Genomic DNA, 20,818 nt, shown 5'->3' on the forward strand with positions numbered 1-20,818 from the left:
GATATCACATTACCATGAGGTAATAGTCTGATTCTCTTATTTAGATGTTGGCCTTTTTGTTTGTGGAAGAACTATATTCAAACTAGCTGTTTTCAAGCTGGTTCACAGATTCGAATAAGTTTACAATGGCCCAGAATTTGCTGTAACTGATCAACGAATAGTGCGCACTGTTAGTTAGACTTTCACTTGGCTGTTTAATCTCTGCTGGAAGTGCGGGATGGAAATGGCATAGCGCCCTCTACAGGGTATCTGGGACCAGAGTGAATGGGGCAAGCAACTGTGTATCTCCTTAACCAATCAGATGGAAGGATTGTGAAATTAACAGCACCAGGACTGAGGAGGAAGTAAGTTGGAGTAGATGAATTCAGAACAACAGAAAGAGAAATAGAGGGGGAAAGAAAGATTGGATTACGAGGGAGAGGAAAAAAAGACAAGAAAAAATGTAAACACAAATTTTAAATTATAAAAAATCTCAACAACAATTAAAACCTAAAGCAATGAGACTCCACACTTGCAATAGTTAATTTTCAATGCCAGAGAGGTTCACTGCATGTAATTATCACATTGTTAGAAGAGTCCTTAGACTTGAAACGACTTGTCTTAACTTTCTGTGGCGAATTTAGTTTATATCTGCGCAAATACAACAACTTCACGCTGTTCAATGCATTTCAATGGTGAGGCAAACAGCGAGATGCTGTTTTTGCAAAGATTAAGGGTGGAGCGGCGCATCTCGGACAGAAACCTTTTTTGATTTCTGCATTTAACCACCTGAAGTTGCTGTGGCATTTGTGCAAAAATAACGACGAGCGCTATCTCCATAATCGTGACCATCTTCGAGAAAGGTGAGCAATCCCATTGCGGTAATTACAGAGGCGTTTTCCTGCTGTCTGACACAGGGAAAGTCATCAAGAATCCTCCTCAATCGCCTTTTCCCAGTGGCTGAAGAGCTTCTCCCAGAGTCGCAATGCGGATTCCGTCCACTAAAGGGGCACAATGAACATGATCTTCCCTGCATTTCTCTTGTAGTTGACATGCGGTGAACAGCACCAACCGCTGTACCTGGCTTTCTTTGACCTCTCAAATGCCTTCGACACAGTCAACCATGAGGGATAATGGAGTGTCATCCTCAAATTCAGCTGCCCTCAAAAGTTTGTTACCATCCTCTGCCTGCTTCACGATGACATGCAAGCCATGATCATGACCAACGGATCCACCACAGACCCAATTCACATACGGACCAGGGTCAAGCAAGGCTGTCTCATCGCACCAACGCTCTTCTCGATCTTCCTGGTTGCAGTGCTCCATCTCGCCCTCAGTAAGCTCCCCGCTGGAGTGGAGCTAATCTACAGAACAAAAAGGAAACTGTTCAACCTTCGTCGCCTCCAGTCCAGATCCAAGGTCGTCCCATCCTCTGTCATCGACTTACAGTATGCAGATGACGCTTACGTCTGCGCACACTGAGGTCGAACTCCAAACCATTGTCAACACCTTCACCATAGCGTATGAGAGCATAGGCCTTACACTAAACATCCGTAAGACAAAGGTCCTCTACCAACCTGCCCCCGCCACACAGTACTACTCCCCGATTATCAAAATCCATGACGAGGCCTTGGACAACGTGGACCACTTTCCATACCTCGAGAGCCTACTGTCAACAAGGGCAGACGTCGATGACTAAGTCCAACACCGCCTTCAGTGTGCCAGTGCAGCCTTCGATCGCCTGAGGAAGAGAATGTTTGAAGACCAGGGCCTCAAGCCCAGCACCAAGCTCATGGTCTACAGAGCAGTAGTGATACCCGCCCTCCTGTATGCTTCAGAGACATGGACCATGTACAGCAGGCACCTCAAAGCACTGGAGAGATACCACCAACGCTGCCTATGCAAGATCCTGCAAATCCATTGGCAGGATAGGCGCACCAACGTCCGTGTTCTCGCTCAGGCCAACATCCCCAGCATCGAAGCTTTAACCACGCTCGATCAGCTCCGATGGACTGGCCACATCGTTTGCATGCCCGATACGAGACTCCCAAAGCAAGCGCCCTACTTGGAGCTCCGACACGGCAGGAGAGCCCCAGGTGGGCAGAGGAAACGCTTCAAGGACACCCTCAAAGCCTCCTTGGGATAAAATGCAACATCCCCACCGACACCATGGGAATCCCTGCCCCAAGACCACACAAAGTGGAGGAGAAGCATCCGGGAAGGCGCCGAACAGCTCCAGTCTCTTCGCCGGGAGTAAGCGGAAGCCAAGTGCAAACAGCGGAAGGCGTGCACGTCAACCCAAGCACCCCACCCACCGTCTGCCCCACCTGTGACAGACTGTAGGTCCCGCATTGGACTCATCAGCCACCTGAGAATTTTTTTTTTTTTAAAGTGCGGAAGCAAGTCCTCCTCGGTTCCGAGAGACTGCCTAAGAAGATGACTTTGACAGCAAATTATAATGCCACACAATTATACGGTGACCAATATATTCATTATTTCTTTTTCGTTTTTAGATCTCAAACCACAATCTGATGCATTAAGTGCACTACCAACACTCCCAGCTTTCATTCTCTTCATGTGTATCAGACATGCAGATTACACAAACGATGAACAGAGAGCCCATTCCCTGTTTACAGCTGTGCTTGGAGGTATCAAGAAAGTTCTAAAGGTAGGAATAGGATATTCAACTACTCCAGATTTAAGTTTAAAAACCAGTTTCTTAATGTGGATATTTAATGTGGGCTTAAGAAGCCTCTGTGCCTGGGAAAAGTTGATTTCCTTTCTCCCCCTACCTCCAGTGGTTGACAATTCACCAATGAGATGCTTCCAGACCTCTGGGGTTGCGCAATTAATCGGGGTTGATATCTTCCTGTGTTTAATTTGGCTCTGTGGGGAAGGACTTTGACTCTGGTCCATCAAGCATGTGCCTATTTTGGCTTGCAAAGTCTCATATTTTGGGTAAACCTTCAGAAATTACACCGCTAGACGTGGGAATCCCAGATCTGAATATCTGGCACAGCACATTATAACACCCACGTGTTTGATTTATTAGAATAACTAAACGCCAAGGCTTTAAGGTTGCTTTTTCAGCTTATTCTAGTAATATAAAAGAAAAAAGACAATTTGCAATTTTATATAGTGCCTTACCACATCCTCTGGACTTTTCAGAGTAAAACAAAGTATTTTACAATTAATGGGTTACTTTTCCAATACAGTCAGTTATGCAGGCAAACACAGAAGCCAAATTACACACCCAAGTCTCTCAAAGATAGTTAACGGCCAATTGATCTGTGATGGTTGAGGGAGGAATGTTGGCCGTGAAATTGGGAGGACTTCGGTCTTTCCAAAGAGATGATAAACAGAGGCCCAATCTCTCAGCACTATTCAAAGAAGAGCAGGGAAGTTTTCCCAAATAACAACAGAAAACGCTGGAAAAACTCAGCAGCTCAGGCAGCATCCGTGGAGCGAGAAACAGAGTTAACGTTTTCAGGTCGAAGACCCTTCGTCAGAACTGGAAAAAAGCAGGAAATGGAAAGCACGTTTAGGGGCTGGGAAAAGGGGGAGGGGATGAAAGAACAAAAGGGAAGGTCAGTGATGGGATAGAAAGCAGGAGAGATTAAGAGATATTGAGAGACATTAAGAGATATTCAAGGCGAGAGGAGGTGGTAATGGGACAGGTTAAGGAACAAAGGATGGCCCTAGATGAATTGCGCTGGCAGAATGAAGGACAGCTGCCATGTGGGAGGGAAGAAAAAAAGGCCAAACAAAAAGTGTGGATAAAATATATATAGGGGCCGAGGTTATGATCTGAAATTGTTGAACTCTATGTTGAGTCCAGAGGGCTGTAGAGTGCCTAATTGTAAGATGAGGTGCTGTTCCTTGAGCATACGCTGAGTTTCCATGGAACAGTGCAAGAGGCCAAGGACGATGAGGTCTGAGTGGGAATGGGGCGGTGAATTAAAGTGACAGGCCACCGGGAGCTCGGGGTCCCCCTTACGGACTGAATGGAGGTGTTCTGCAAAGCAGTCACCCAATCTGCGTTTAGTCTCCCAAATGTAGAGGAGACCGCATCGTGAGCAGCGAATACAGTAAATTAAATTGCAAGAAGTACAAGTAAATCGCTGTTTCACCTGGAAGGGGTGTTTGGGGCCCTGGACAGTGGGAAGGTATAAGGGCATGTGTTGCATCTCCTGCGTGTGCCGGGCGAAGGGGAAGGGCTGCTGGGGGTGGTAGAGGAGTGGCCTAGGGTGTCGCGGAGGGAGCGGTCCCTACGGAATGCTGAAAAGGGAGGTGAGTGGAAGATGCGTTTGGTGGTGGGATCACGCTGGAGGGGACGGAAATGGTGGAGGATGATCAGTTGAATGTGGAGGCTGGTGGGGTGAAAGGTGAGGACAAAGGGAACTCTATTGTGGTTCCGGGAGGGAGGGGCAGGGGTGAGGGGCAGAAGTGCGGGCGATAGAACGGACACGGTCGAGGGCCGTGTCAACCACAGTAGAGGGGAATCCTCGGTTGAGGAAAAAGGAAGACATGTCAGAAGCACTGGTATGGAAGGTGGCATCGTCTGAGCAGATGCGGCAAAGATGGAGAAACTGGGAGAATGGAATAGAGTCCTTACAGGAGGCGGGGTGGGAGGAAGTGTAGTCCAGGTAGCTGTGGGAGTCAGTGGGCTTGTAGTGAGTGTTTGTCAATAACCTATCGATGGAGATGGAGATGTTGAGGAAGGGAAGGGAAGAGTTGGAGATAGACCATGTGAAGGTGAGGGAAGGGTGGAAATTGGAAGCGAAGTGAATGAAATTTTCTAGTTCAGGGCGAGAGCAGGAGACGGCACTGATACAGTCATCAATGTACCAGAAAAAGAGGTGAGGGAGGGGACCCGAGTAGGACTGGAACAAAGAGTGTTCCACATATCCCACGAAAAGGCAGGCATAGCTAGGACCCATGCGGGTACCCATAGCAACACCTTTTGATTTGGAGGAAATTAGTGGATTCAAAGGAGAAGTTGTTCAATGTGAGAACAAGTTCAGCCAGACGGAGGAGGGTGGTGGTGGATGGGGACTGGTTGGGCCTCTGTTCAAGAAGTTTTCCCGATGTCCTGGCCAACATTCTCCCTCGACCAGCACCTAAAACAGATTATCTGGTCCTTTATTTCATTGCTGTTAGTGGGAGCTTGCTGTGTGCAAAATGGCTGCTGTATTTCCTACAATAACAACAGTGACTACACTTAATTGGCAGTAAAGTGCTTTGGGACATCCTGAGGTTGTGAAAGGCGCTATATACATTTCTTTCCTCCCTCTCTTTTTTCCCCCTCTTTCTTTCCCCCTCTTTCTTTTTCTCCCCCCCCCCCCCCTTTTCTTTCTGCCTATCTTCCTTTTACGTTCGCCTGAATCACCAGACGGGATCTTCCTTTGCTATCCCATCTGAACGACAACACCTTTGACACTGCATCATTCCCTCTACTTTATCGAAGTGTCAGCCTTGGATTATTTGTGGAAGCCCAGAGAGGAACATTAATCCACAAACTTCCAACTCAAAGATGAGCGTGTTACCAAATGAGCCAAGTATATTCAATACTCCAAGGTATTTGATCACAGTCGTCAAGTATCACTTCCATAAGCTAGACAGTGGTCCTATAAGTATTGCAACAGTTTCACCTAACCCTCCAAAGTGGCCAGTATTTTAGCTTTCCACACCTTTGTTTATTTGTGTAGAATTGACAAAGCAAGAAATTGAGTGAATTTAACTTTTGTATTTGCAGAACCTGCTCTATCCTGGAGACTTTGTTGTAGTAACAGGGTTGACGAGTTGCTTTAACACTAACCAAAAAATTCTAATTGAATGTTCCTAATTGGTTACTGGTGTCCAATGTTATCGAGTCTCCGATAAATTCAATCTCAGCAGGATAGGCAGCATACCAAAGACTAAATGTTTCTCCATTTCAGTGGGCCCAGGATTGCAGGATATGCTGGCCAGTTTTTGTAAAATATCGCTTAAATGCTGCAATGTTATGTGGGGCTATGTTCGAAATTTAAGTTAATAGATGCTTGTGGGATTTACAAAAAAATGTTTTCAGTGTTTTATGTTTCAGTTTCGCCATCTGTTTCTTGATTCCTTTTCTCTCATTCCATACCATTCCCCAAATAGTGACCCATTCCAGACTCCTAATGCTAGATGGTGCTTTCTAATACCTACCAATCTTTCCATTTTCACTGTCCTCCTTTTCCGTAGCCAAGGTCTGAAACTGTAATGTGGCAAATTGCAAATGACTACATTCTGAAAGCAACATGTGTAATTATCACACAATAATCTCATGAATAAAATGTCCCTGTTCAATTTCTTTGCTCACTAGAAAATATTTTAACAACTTTTTCAAGCTGAGGCAGGCAAAAAATATTTTTTTAAATTATTGATAGATACAAAATCTCAACTCGTGCAGCATGTGCGTGGGAGCGGGTACTTTTGAATCTATATGTAGTTGCTCTGCCATTTCTCTTTATGAAGTGAAGCTATAATTCACAAAGTAGAACAGTAGCAAGTAATTATGCTAATCTAGCTTGAGGTGTCACAAATTGAACTGCAGATGGGAAAACTGAACACATGCCATATGAGTGACTGTGTGTCTTGATTTTATTTAAATTTTGCAGAGAAACTATGACTTTGAGATGGTGGCATTCTGGCTATCCAACACCTATCGTCTGTTGGTCTGCATAAGGCAGTACAGTGGGGATGAGGTGAGTATTTTAATTTTATTTTGAGAAGCCAGTGTGGAAGATCATAGTGCAGGATGCCACCAAGGTTTAAAAAAAATAAGATGGATTAAATCAGGAATTGGTTAAGTGTCAAGCATAGGCTTTAAAAGGCTGAAGATTAAACCACTTTCCACTATAAACCGATGTCACTGAGATGCTACTACTTTATCTTTAAATTAATTTTATCACTGATTTGGATTCCAACTCTCTTATCTCCAAACATAAATGAGTGAATTTTCAAATACATTTACATATTTTCAGTGATGCCACTGTGCAGTTTAATTGCATGGTGCTTCCACCGATACATTCAGTCGTCATTAGTTGGGATCATGGGCAATGTTCCCTCTTTTTTTTGGGGGTCGCACAGCCCCGTCAATATTCCGCGCATGTGCGGTTTTTCCATTGAAAAGCCGGTGAGCCGGCTACGCGGGACCTCCAGAGCACTGCGTGGCCACACAGCTTAAAGGGAACATTAATCATGGGTCAGTGGGTGGATTACTGTACAAGGGACTGAGGCAATTTGCAGAATGATCCTCCCGTACAAAGATGTTTATCCTGACCGTAACTAAAGTCCAATAATTGATTTTTTGTTCTTGTTTTACAGAACTCTGTTGAAATGAACACACCCGAACAAAGGAAACACGTCTTGAGGAATTTTGATCTTTCCCAACATTGCCTGATTTTGTCTGACCTTGCCATTCAACTTTATCACCAATTAATCAAGGCTGCAGAGGGAAAACTTCAGCAAATGATAGGCAAGTGATTCTGTGCTCAGTACAATATACTCTGGGTATCGCTAGTTAGAAAAATACTTTAAAAAATTTAATCTGCAGAACATCTGACATTTCTATATTCAAAACTATCTTCTTAATCGTTGTATGTAAGCACTATTGGGTGTGGGATGAAAGAAGATTAAAAACATATTCAATAATGTCACTAATTATTCTTTTGTAAAAATAAAATGTCATTAAATGTTAGGGGGAAACAGACTCTGTCTTGAACAAATCAAGAGTCCTGTTTGCTTACCTGCAAATGAGGATTGATATGAAGCATCACAAGAGCTCATTTCGTCCCATCTGGAGATTTGGGGGGAAAAAATAAATTTCATTTGTTTACATATACTTAAAGAAATGTATAGAGGAACATCGAAAAGACCCGTTGGGAATAATATTTTTTATTGCCCTGGACGGTGATAGATTTTCCTCTCTACCAGCAACATGTAAAGTTGGAGAATATATTTTAAAAATCAAAATGTAATATTCTTGGACTTGGAGTACATTATCAGGTGGGAACTGGCAAGAGAAAACATTCAGGAAAGAGGGGTTCAACATTTGGAAGTTTGATTCTGTAATTTGAGAATTCCATATTTATTACATCAATCATCAGTAAAGTTCCTCAGTGACTTTCCTGAAATATACTGTCCCCGTAAAATGGTTACGCGTAATGTGCAATGGTTTTAAACATAAAAATAATTCTTGCAATAAAGTTTGTTTTTAATCTGTGCTTGCAGTGTCTGGAATGCTAGAAAATGACACCATTCAGAGCATTTCGAGTATGACAGCAAGACCAGCAGGTTATAGAAAGAAAACAGGAAGCCTCCGTGGCGATAACACCGTATACACACTGAATTCCATCCTTCACCAATTAAACTCGTTCCATAACCTCATCTCCAAACATGGCTTGCATCCTGAAATTATTAAACAAGTTTACCGGCAGATTTACTACATAATTGCAGCAGTCACGCTGAACAACTTGCTTCTAAGGAGGGACGTGTGCTCCTTTAGTAATGGAGTCCAAATCAGGTAAAAGCCCCTCTCTGATTAATATTAGGATTTTGTAAAATCTTTAATTTTTGCACTTGCTGCCAAGATTGAACTTTGCAGTAGAATTCAATATGGTAAAAGGGCAGATGAACAGTGGTGGCTTGGCTGAAGTGCTGTTTTAATTGCAAACAATGAAAAGCAGACAGGACATTGTCCAATGTCGGAGGCAATTCACTTAATTTGGCATAGAGGAGGAGTTCAATTCAGATGTGTTTTATTTTAGCTAAAATGGCATCTGATATAACTTTTTTGTGTCTGTGTAATGGTATAATTGGCAGTATTATGCCATGAAGTTGATGTGTAACTAGAGCTGCTTTTCTATAGTGTCCCAGGTCTTTGGAGAGTGAGCCAACTATGCTGTTTTCCTGTATTTACCTCTAATGTAAATTAGCTGTATGGCACATGCACAGACTTGACATGTTGGTCAATGTGCATGTGTGGAGCAGTGCAGCCATGGTGTTGCATTACAAGATCACGAGGGGAAATTAGCAATGTGGGTATGTGATGTCATGACATTATTACCACCACCAAAGTGCCTGGCTGCCAGCAGAGAAATGTGTTTATTGGCCCCTGGAAAATGCAGTTTAAAAAAAAAAAAAAAAAAAGATTTCTGGCTGGTCTTAAACTAAGTTTATTTGGATGTGCCTGCAAGCTGCACGGGACCCATTCTGCAGGACCCAGTAGCTGAAGACCAATATAAAAGCAGCAATGGGTTGCTTGAACTGTCTGCTGAAACAGAGTGACAGCTGGACTTTTAGATTTAAGAGTCCAGCCATTTTTCCCATGCTTTACAACTAAGCACAAGCATAATTGGAAGTTTGTTTTGAACTGCACTGTTGAACTGTAAAGACTTGCTATTTTAACGTGAATAACTAAACAGCAAGTAATTAGGAAGGCAAATGGAATGTTGGCCTTTATTGCAAAGGGAATAATGGAGTATAAAAGTAGAAGTCCTGTTACAACTGTACAGGGCGTTGGTGAGACCACACCTGGAGTACTGTGTACAGTTTTGGTCTCCTTATTTAAGGAAGGATGTACTTGCATTGGAGGCAGTTCAGAGAAGGTTCATGAGGTTGATTCCAGAGATGAAGGGGTTGTCATGTGAAGAAAGGTTCAGCAGGTTGGGCTTATTGGAGTTTAGAAGAATGAGGGGGAATCTTATTGAAACATACAGTATAAGATTCTGAAGGAGCTTGACGGGGGGAATCTAGAACTAGGGAGCATAATTTCAGAATAAGAGGAAATCCTTTAAAATCGGAAATGAGGAATTTCTTCTGAGGGTCGTGAATCTTTGGCATTCTCTTCCCCAGAGAGCGGTGGAGGCTGGGTCATTGAATATATTTAAGGTGGAGATAGACAGATTTTTTGAATGATAAGGGAGTCTAGGGTTATGGGGAGCGGGCAGGGAAGTGGAGTTGAGGCCAAGATCAGATCAGCCATGATCTTATTGAATGGCAGAGCAGGCTCGAGGGGCCAAATGACCGACTCCTGCTCATACGTCTTATGTTCTAAAAAAAAATGCAGGCTTTTGGATCCAAAGCGCAGGATTCTGGATTCCTTTTATGGGTAAAATTAGTTGCGTTGCAATAATGTAATCCTTGATTTTAAATAAACTTCTAAATAATTTGCTCTCCTTTGGTACAGAGTTAAATCCTCATCAATGCGGGAAAAAGTAAACTGCATTTAACGCCCCCAAAATTGGAACAACTGTTTGGCGTTCTGTCCCCATTTATTAGTATTGTGCCGTCGGTCTTAAGATAGCCACCTAGCAATTATTGCTGAAATGGCCTTTTCTGTTAGTTACTAACACCACAGTGCAATAACCAATATTGTGATCACCCTGTTGTATTTATTGGCAAACTATACAAAATGTCCACTGTAGTTTGCAAGATGGCACAAAAAAGGTCCTACAAACCTTGCCAGGAGTTGTGTTCAAGGTGAATAAAAAGACTGTTCTGAAGAAGCGCACTTGTAATGAAATGTATAAATGTGGTTTATGGATCTGCTTGTTTTGGTGGTTCCATTTACTCTATTGACCGAATGTATCCTGGTTTTGTTGATGAGCAAACCCATTTAGTTGTAGGAAAGGTGGTTTCTAAAAACCTTTGCAGAGTTGAACAATTCTGTTAAGTTCCACAGAACCCAATATCCAGCTTTAACTCTAATATTTCAATTCAATTCAATTTTGATGCCGTGCAATTAATCTGAGATAAAGACTGAACTTCAATGTAATCTCCAGAAAAGTCAAATCTGTAGATGTAGGAGAAACGGTAGCCTATTCAATATTATAAGATTAACTTCAGCAAGGTGTTGGCCAGAAATTAGTGAAAGTTTGCCAGTGGAATGTAAAAGGACTACAGCTTACTTGCCAAAGGCAGACCTCGGATGTCTGAATCAATGCTGTTTATATATACACATTTCTTTATAACCGTGCTATCCAAGTTGTAGACTTGAAGCTGGAGAATGGGTGTTGGCTTGCTATATAAATAGCAAGGGCTTCCTTTGCCAAGTATAAGCTATATTCCTGGAAAGTTGAATCCATATAGAGCTGTTTAATTCTGAAGCCACGTTTGATTGTGCCAATGTGTTGACTTGTATTATCCTTGCATATAGAAATAGCACACTAAACGGTTGTTTTTAGAAATAGTACCATTACCTTTTCATTCCTTTTATCTGAATTGAGTGGAAAGTTAAATGTTGTTCATCAGTGCTGCATTCTAGTTGTGCTGATGCCTGGGATGTGGTGGTCTTTTTTTACTGAGTTAAGCAGGGATGGATTGTGGGCTTCTTCAGACATCGCACTCCACCCATGGGTATAAATCTAAATCCTGATCATTGCTCAAGTGGGGTTTGTGAAATTAAAACTAAAGTTATTTAAAATAAGTCTAAATACATTATAGCTTCACAGGACTGCCAATTAGGCTATTAAATTGTACTGTAGACTGAATGACAAGCAGATCTATGGTTCCAGTGGTATACCATATATGTGCAATACTTCTAGCATTTCACATTTATTTATTCACATATGCTTCTCATCATAAAATTTGGCAGACTTGAGAAAAGTGCTTAGTCTTGATGGCATGTGAGTCTCTCTGCTCGGATTGCTGAAATATTTGGCGTTGTTTCTCCACTTCCTCCTGATCCAGGAACAATGTCAGCCAGCTAATCGAATGGCTAAGAGGCAAGAACCTGCACCAGAGTGGTGCACTTGAGACTTTGGAGCCACTGATACAAGCTACCCTGCTCTTGCAATTGAATAAGACGACTGATGCAGATGCTGAGGCAATCTGCTCAATGTGCACAGCACTTTCAAAGCCACAGGTACATTTCAATTTACCAGCATATTTAGAGCATAAAAATCACAGCTGTCTAAAATGTTGGTTCAGTTTTATTGTTTTGAAAGTACTAGCTTGATGGAAGAAAAGGTCTAACTGGAATGTCTTTAAGGAGCCAGAATGTTGCTGGAATGATGGATACTGAATGCAGTACAGTTAGGGAACATGAAGATCATAGGGCTCACAGTTCTGGTCTCAAGTACAAAAAGGATATTGCAGCTATTGAAAGGACACAAGAGAGCAACCAGAATGATAGAGGGGATGGAGGGATTGGATTATGAGGAGCGATTATGTAAATTGGGTATGTTCTCACTGGAATAAGAGAATGCTGGGATCCTAAAGGGACTAGATAATGTAGACCATGAAGAGCTGTTTTACCTTGTCCAGAACAGTAGAACCAGAGGACACTGTGCTTGAAGGGGTGTAAATTCAAAACAAATTTATTATTTCAGTGAGCAAGTGATAAATCTATAGAACAGCCTCCCTAGAGACTATGGAAGCAGATAATATTGATTAATTCAAATGCAAATAAGATTTATTTCTTGGGATACAACATGAGTAATTTGAAGCACGACGTCTTCAGTGTAGCATGGGTGGAACAGGTAACTTTGACCTACGGTTTTCAAAACTTTCCACTATGGGTTTTCTTTACCTCGTGTCTGGGTCTGTTGTAGACTAATTGATTAATTGCCATGATTTGTGAACAACTCCATTTATAGTGCATCATACGACTACCAGGATGGTGGTAGGTGATCTAGATGGACAGTGGTCATTTTTGACTAGTGCTTTCTATGTTCAAATGCATGGGAATCCATTAATTGCTTATGGTTAGAAGGACAATTGCATATTTGAGGGACAGAAAAAAGTGGGAGTGGTCCTTGCCCAGGATTTCCAAGTAGAAGGGGCTGGTTCCTTTGCCTGGATTAAATGGGCGTTCAATTTTTTGGCTTAATAGTGACTCTCAAACTTCCAGCCCTTTGCAGAAAATAACTTCCTCCCCTTCTCTCCTGCATATATGCTGACGGGTGTAACAACCTACCCATCTTAGTGCACCACAAAGCTGAATGTGGTCCCCCACCTTTTACATGTTCCAGATGTCGCCCATTCACATCTAGGTACAGTAGTTCTGGAACCTCAACGAGCACATTTCCAGGTTCTGCTGGCCATGAAGATGGCAGACTGAGTCTACTAAATTTCAAGCACTAACATTACTATTTGGTAGCCCAACTAAAGGCACCAGTGTCTGCAACACGGCTCCACCCGTAAACTTTTTTGCTCATTATGGAAGTCAATGCCACTTTACTGCCCTGGTCAACCCGCCACATGCTCCCAGAAAAGACCAGCAGGAGCCCGAGAACACCCAATTGTATATCTACACCCTGGCAAGCATTGTGAAACTTGCACTGCATGATGGTTGCCAGTCATCCTGTTTCCCTACTCCCCTGCTGCACCATAGTGGGATCCCTAATGAGGATGGTGAGGTAGTCTTAAAATTTGAAGAGCTGGATAGACACCTGACTACGTGCTTCAAAAGACTTAACTACTTAAGGTATGCTCTTTGATGGAATTAGGACCATTGGCTTTTACCTTACAGCATCTATTCTATATCTGCAACTTTGAAATTGGAATTGCTGATGCTTTTATACTGACCATTTTTTCTACTTACCTGCTTTTTATCATTTGCTTTGTAACAGATTGTGAAAATACTGAACCTGTATACACCTATTAATGAATTTGAAGAACGTGTATCTGTAGCTTTTATAAAGAATATTCAGGTAGGTTTACAAGATGTATCTTTATTTTGTTTAATAATAAATCCTAATTTCTCATAGCTGATGCAGCCAGACATATTCAGTAATTACATCTAATTTTGGATGTCATGTATTTAGATATCAAAACATTTTTGTACATGACCCTATTCATCTCGAATTCCTTTTGAACGTAGTAGTAGTGGGGCAAGTAAGGGATCGGCTTTGGGGGCACAGCTTTTCAAGCTTTCTGTTGCATGACTTCAGTGTTTTCAGCAGTGACTGTTTTCCAGTATTTTTTCCTCTTTGCTGCTTTATAACACAAGAACATGTACTACAACTGGAAAGATAATCTAATCTTTTTGTATTTTAGCAATTGCCAACCTACCTATTCCCTTGGGCTTCTGCATGTCCAAATGATGAAAGGTTATCAACCTGAAACATTTGTTTCTCTCTCCACAGATGCTGCCTGACCTGAGTATTTCCAGCAGTTTTTTTAAATACTGTAATCTGCATACCCTTATCAGATGTGCATGTCTTCTTTAAAATAATATATTGATTGGCAGTGTTTAACTCTTGGCTAAGGGTAGATTTATCCTTTATCATTCCATGTGAGTTTATATCCATGATGAGTGGAATTTAGTGAATGAAGAATTGTGGATTACTCGCCCTTGGGTATAGTAGCCTTTTAAGTGAAGCTGTACTTCATATCACATTTCCCTCAAATCTTCCCTGGAATCTTGCCATTACTATAGTGTATGTAAATTTATTTTTCTTTTGTTAAATAGACCACTAAGTCCTCTTCTCCCCCTCAAAAAAAAAAAAAAAAGGTCAGTTGGTAGATTTTTTTCCCTCCAACAGGACTTGAATGTTTTTCAGCACCGAATGTTGTGCTGAGCTGACTCCTCAATTTATAAAAAAACAAAAAAACAAACTGAAAATTGCTGACATTAACTTGCTGTTGTTGGGCAAGTGTTTGGTCTTGCGATCTTTTTTTGATAAAATAGTCTATTCCCATGATTACTGCAGTTGGGTGGGCTACCTCACCCATGGTATGCAGAGTATATTGAACTTTATTAATGGAGAGTAATTTAATATTTTGCAATGTAATAGCCCCTCACTGTAACTAATGAATGTTCTGTCTTCTACAGAATCGATTGGCAGACAGAAGTCCAAGTCGACAACTGCTAATGGAATTAAAGCATGTGTTTGCTGTAAACTTTCCCATCATTCCTTCTCCAGTGAAACTGGACAAGATTAAAATCCCTGAAATCCTGAACCTGGACTTTCTAAATAGATTCTGAATATGTATTTGATGGATGATGGGTTTGGTGGTCTGGAGCAGATTTACAACTTGCAAGGTTTTGGTTAAAAGTTGCATATTCTTGCAGTAGTAGCTTTTTGCAAATCATATATAACACATGCAATTGAACAGACAGCTTTTATCGCAAGTACTTCATTTCAGAATTACACTGCAAAATTCAAAGGAACTGTAAATAATGTGTGGCATCTTTGAGCAGACTAATGCATAAATACAGTCATAGTGGATCCCAAGCTCAAAACCTTGGGGAGAAAAATAATTCATGAGAACTGCAGTTTCCTTTTGTGGAAATGCAAGGACATAAATGAGAATTTAGCTCTGGGTAATTGATTCAGGCTCACTGGAATTGTTTGAAATGTAGATTCAGCACTTTGATTAATTCACATGCACTCATTTAACATTTGGCAGGTGTTCAGTTTAGTTGCGATTCAAAACTGAGGTGGTGCTGAGCCAATTCACAGGTTATTGGGGGGTTAACTTAATCACAATGTTGTTTGTCTTTATATGGTGATACTTTTTCATCACTCTGCACTCTGTCCAATTGAGGGGTTGGGCACTCAAAATTTCTTCAGTGTTTGTCACTGATTAATGAGGAGAAAATTTGAGATGGTCTGGACCATTCCACTGATTTAACCCCCCCACCCACTACTGCCTTTCAGTGGCCTATCTCCAGAGGGGGAACTCAACTAAATAAAACAAGCATGTGAGATTGACTTTGTTCTGTCTCATGTTTGTACTTAAATCTCTTGTTTTTGCATAATCCATAATAAAATCAACTCTTTAATTTTAAGAGGGCATATTTTGTTTGACTAGCAGATTATTGCAGAGGGACATGTATATATTGAATGTGCATTTAACGTGTAATTGGACTAATTCACACTTTCAAGATGACAATGTTACATCTGTGTATGAGGTGCCAATGCAGCATTGGCATTTTTGGCACTTGCATATGAGAAACTGTATTCTATAATTCAAACTGAGGAAGAAATTTAAGCTTTGATTTTAGGGACAATAGTATTATTTCAAAATGTACTACCTTGTAGCTATGCTGGAATATATTCATGTACTTTAAAATACATTTGCTCCTGATTGCCAATTTGGATGTTAGTCCTCTTTTGGGGATGTTCTTTAATTGTCAGTATCAGATTATTCTCTAATAAAATATTATTAGTAAATAACAATGAGCAGTGGTGAAAATTGCTCTTGCCCAGGAAGACTGTTATTATTGATAACTAGGATTATTTTAAAAACCTAACAAACAATATTTCTCTCAACATTGAATAACACACACACACATTCAATCATTGTTCAAACACTAATATTTTTTGTAACCTGATGGATGACATATGGTGTTTAATCTTTGTGTGCACATTGAGGAAGTTGAGTACACCAGCACAAAATTAGTTGGGTTTATTTAGACTTTTGATTATTTGACTTTTTTTTTAAAGCTACCATACATTTTGCCATCTCAGTGTTGCAATATTTGGTCCTGTAGTCTGCTGGTACCAACATGGAGTGATGGGACAAAGGTTTGCATTTTTGATTTCTCCAGAATGAAGAGTTTTGGATCTTGACTTTGCCATCAGAAACATGGCATGTGGATTGTATGCAGTCTCCTAGGAAATCTATTTTTAAATGCCATTGGGTCACCTAGGTCCAGATTAATGCTTTCTGGAGACCATTGCTGTAATCTGAATTGAACAGATGGGTTGAACATAGTGGGTTATTTTATACTGCTGCATCTTGAGAGTTCCACAGTGTAATAGTTTATTTTTGCATTTGGAAACATTTTCCTTGTATGAGAAGGCAGAACAGACAACTGTAAATCTTTCATGATGTATTATACCTAAATAAGGACCTACTCAATGCCTCAGTATGCTTGAAGATGGGACTGATGAGATTGGAGATCAGATTTTGCACTTAGTACATACTCCAATTGTTATGGAAATAACTTTAAATAGAATTGATTCTAATCTAGACTACTAGATATGAAAGGGATTTGGAGAAACCCTCAACAGTGGGTGAAGAGGGAAACTAAGTGTTAGTTAACCTTACTATAAAAGCATCTCTAGCACTTGTTTCTTCCTCCAACGCCACCTTTCAAAAGTTGAAGATACCTCTTTTCCACATAGATGGCCCGCGTGCAAGGTATTCATTTAATACTTGGGCACACACTATTTTTCCTTAATGGAAACCAAGGCTTAAGTTGTAATTTACTGGATGACTTAGGGGACCCATTTGCAAAAAAAATTCAAGGTGATTCGACAGGATATGAACAAGGACCTCTGCTTGCAATTGTTGGAATGTTTTGTGCTGTCATTCATCTGTTTTATAGTAAATATTTGAAGTTTTTTGGGAAAATTGGAGTGTCAAGCAAGTCTTAAATATTCCTTCTCATAATGACTGGTTTAAAAAAAAAAAAATCCCGACAATTTGCTGAAAGCACCAAAGTAGAGGTTTGTAAATTAGGTAAACATTAGCATTAATGGCCATCCAACAAGACATTGTATGTTTTTTCAGAAACACAGGACCTTCAGTAAACCAGACTGCTTACAGTATTTTGTATTCATGAATAAGCTAGCTTGTCTGATGTGTAGAATTCTATTTTTTTAGTACATCTATCTTCTGGTATATTCAAGTCTTTGAAGCTGTTTTTTATATCTTAGTGCTTTATGCTGACCACTAGCAAATGAAACATGTTTCCAATATGCAGATTTCAACAGTACAAGGCACTCCTAGGTCACATCTGCTTAATACTCTGGTGTTGCTTGCATTGCTATAACACTAGTCCAATGTGCATGCGTTGAGCCCTGACCCCCTCGCAATTGAGTTTTAGTTCAGTTTATTAGCAGGAATTCCATTCCTCAAGTTCCTTCTCCACCCCCCCCCCCCCCCAGCTTCAAATTTTGAGCAACTAAGCAAAATACAGACCTTATACTGCCTCCCATTCCAGTTGCTGGTGACTTTTTTTTGTGTTCTAAGGCGGTGTATTTCTTCAGTGTCATGTGGCATTGAGTTACTAATTGTAATAACAGTAGTCAACAACTTGCATTATATAGTACCTTTAACATAGTAAAACGTCCCAAAGTGCTTTACAAACTGGTCATATTTTTGAAAAAGGAATGTTGGCAAATATCAATCAGCAAATTGAGTTTTCATTGCTAGTGGCTAAACGATTCTAATTTCATGCACCATAATCTGAAATTTGGAAGGCTTCAAGAAATGTTAGTATGCTGGAGAATGACATTTCAGGAGGTTTCTATTTAACTGGGAATCTGCTCTATGACTTTTTAAATGTTATTTACTATAGAATGAATATAGTAAATTGGTGTATAGCTTCTCTTCTCATCTCCAAGTGTACCATCATGTGAAGTTTTAGTTGCAGCCTAAATAAAAGTTTTTTTACTAGGTTACACCAGTTAACTCTCTCCATTCGCAGTAAGTGGTTGAAAATAATAAAACAGCAGTTAGATGTGAAGACTAGTTCATTATTTAAAAACCTAAAAAAGACTATTCAGCATATAAAGATCTAAATGTACTTTTTATAGTCTTCCCTGCTGTCCTCCAGCTAGATGGCTGCAAACAAAGGTGACTTGGAGCTGTAACTATTTTCAGTTTGTGGGAAAATGAGCAAGTTGAAACCAATCTGTGGTACTTAATTTTTTTGTTTTTATTACCTTGGTGCCTGGTGATCTGACGTATAGAGCTATATCCCTCTCTTCCTATCTCTATCCTTCCTGAACACCATCTCCCTCATGCTGTATCCATTTCATCCTACTGGGGTTCAGTTGTTATTGCATTGTGTGCCTTACTGCTATCATAGGCTCTAGTTCAGGCATTTTATATACAAAAATTTGCTTTGTGTTTTTGTGAAAATCCAATCCTGTATTTGTTACTGTGTACACATTTGTTAAGCTAACATTTATACCTTTTTATCTTGTTCCCCTCCCTTGCATCTAGTTTAAATAATTTTCAATAGCTGCTATGTTTGCTAATTTTGTAGATCCTATATCTTTTCTAAGCAAGTCGGTTTCTGTCCTCAACACTCCTAAGGCTGGCAAACCCAGTAATTGGAACAGTTTTCTTAGTAAATTCATCCCTTTTACCAAATACTGTACTGATCTTTAACATACACTGGCAATACGTTCCTATTAAGATAGGTGATCGTCGTGTGTGTCTGATTTGGCGCTGTAGACTAACGCAACCACTTCTGTTTCTGTCAGTAATCCTAACTTTGCCTCAATGTTGAATTCTATCTCCAGCTAGACAACTCGCTGTTCTGTGACTTGTATCTTTGTGAGCGAGATGGTTATCCACTTTTCTTAGCAATGAATCTCCTCTAAAAAGCACTTACATTTATATAGTGCCTTTCATGACTTCAAGATGTTCCAAAAGGCTTCACAGCCAACAAAATAGTTACATAAAAGCAGAATTCAGCCTCCTGAGCCACCATTCAATTCAATTGTGGCTGATCTGTACCTCAATTCCATTTACCCACCTTTGCTCCATATCCCTTGATATCCTTAACCAACAAAAATCTATCTCTCTCCAGTAAGAGACCCCTTAATATGATTTGGCTGATTTTTGCCTCTTTCCCCTCTTTATGGGCTCCCACCCCCAAGGATACTGAAGAATTGTCCTCATTGCTACCCTAGTGAAATTACTTCGTAGAACATGGGAACTTTATCCCCTCCTTACTAAATCTGGTAATGCAGTTAGCTACTGCTAATGAAGCTGAGATGTTGTATTTCTAATGCTGAATACAGGAAACTTTGTGCTATCCGGCACCGACGGGACCGAGCTGCTGCCGTTCCCTCAAAACTGCCGTACACTCCAGAGCTAATGTTGAAACATACGGAGATTTTCATCTCCGTATGAATCAACAAACCCTGTTGCTTAGCAACAGCCTCAAGTCAGCAAGCGTCTCTAGCTGAAGCTGTTGCTTAGCTACGTTGCAGAGCTTGACTGTTCAATAAAAGCAAAGCAATGAAAAGAATAAAAAACAGCTCCTGATTTTTGCCGGTGGCTCGAGCTTGCCGGACGGTTCGCCTCCGGATAACACAGTTTCCTGTATTACAAAGTGGAATCAAAGAACCTCTATCAATTGGTAAGAATTTTTTTAAATTGAAAAGTTAAAAAAAATTCTAGTGTAAAAATGTTGGGATTAATCCAGGAAATTGAAACAAAACCAAACTTAATATTAAATGAAATACCAAAGTTAAATTAAAAGTTTATTCTAGGAGGGAATCTCAACTTTTCTTGGGTGTATGGCACAGGTTGATTGGTTGCTAACCAAGAAATAAAACAGTTTTGCAAAGTATTTTTGAAATACAAAGTATATAAAACAAAAAGGAAAAACCCTTGTACGATAGCAAAATACTGCAGATGCTGGAAATCTGAAATAACAGCATTTTATGTTAAAGAAAAAATGTAGCATAAATGGGCAACAGCAAAAGGTTTTCTTGCTGAAGACTAGTTTGAAACAGGATCTGAAAGGTGAAGGCAATAATAGTGCAAATTATTTCACACCATTCGTCTCTGAACATTTTGCATTCGATGCACTGGAATGGGCTGCTTTGTTCAAGGTGTACTATAGTATTCAGAAACTGTTTTCAGCATGCTGGGTGCTGAAAGCATATAAAAAAACAAACTCATTTGAAATGACTTTTTAAAAAAAAAAAAAAAAAAATGAATTAAGCTTCACACTATTTCCCCACAAGTCTTCAAACAAAATGAATATTCAGCCATAGAAAGTGCCACACCCTTCATTTGGAACTATTTTACTTTCATGCATTCCCTCACTTACAAAAAAAATCAATTCTTACATTAAACTTAGCATGTAAGGCAGCAAAACAAGTGTCACCCA

At 40.3% G+C, this 20,818-nt stretch overlaps 1 protein-coding gene across 1 annotated transcript in view; it reads left to right on the forward strand.

The window, feature by feature from the left end:
* Window positions 1-15,749, forward strand: part of LOC147108173 (unconventional myosin-Vb-like) — a 196,481-nt gene extending 180,732 nt beyond the window's left edge. Inside the window, exons 30-36 of the mRNA XM_086004704.1 lie at window positions 2,493-2,647; window positions 6,621-6,707; window positions 7,330-7,480; window positions 8,236-8,527; window positions 11,695-11,869; window positions 13,578-13,658; window positions 14,783-15,749. Of these exons, the coding sequence (XP_085860830.1) occupies window positions 2,493-2,647; window positions 6,621-6,707; window positions 7,330-7,480; window positions 8,236-8,527; window positions 11,695-11,869; window positions 13,578-13,658; window positions 14,783-14,935 (1,094 nt within the window). The 3' untranslated portion in view covers window positions 14,936-15,749. The remainder of the gene's footprint in view (window positions 1-2,492; window positions 2,648-6,620; window positions 6,708-7,329; window positions 7,481-8,235; window positions 8,528-11,694; window positions 11,870-13,577; window positions 13,659-14,782) is intronic.
* Window positions 15,750-20,818: the final 5,069 nt, after the last annotated feature.

The sequence above is a fragment of the Somniosus microcephalus genome, chromosome 13 (genome assembly GCF_052327205.1).
Source record: "Somniosus microcephalus isolate GS21.2 chromosome 13, FLI_Smic_1.0, whole genome shotgun sequence".
NCBI classification, from domain to species: domain Eukaryota; kingdom Metazoa; phylum Chordata; class Chondrichthyes; order Squaliformes; family Somniosidae; genus Somniosus; species Somniosus microcephalus.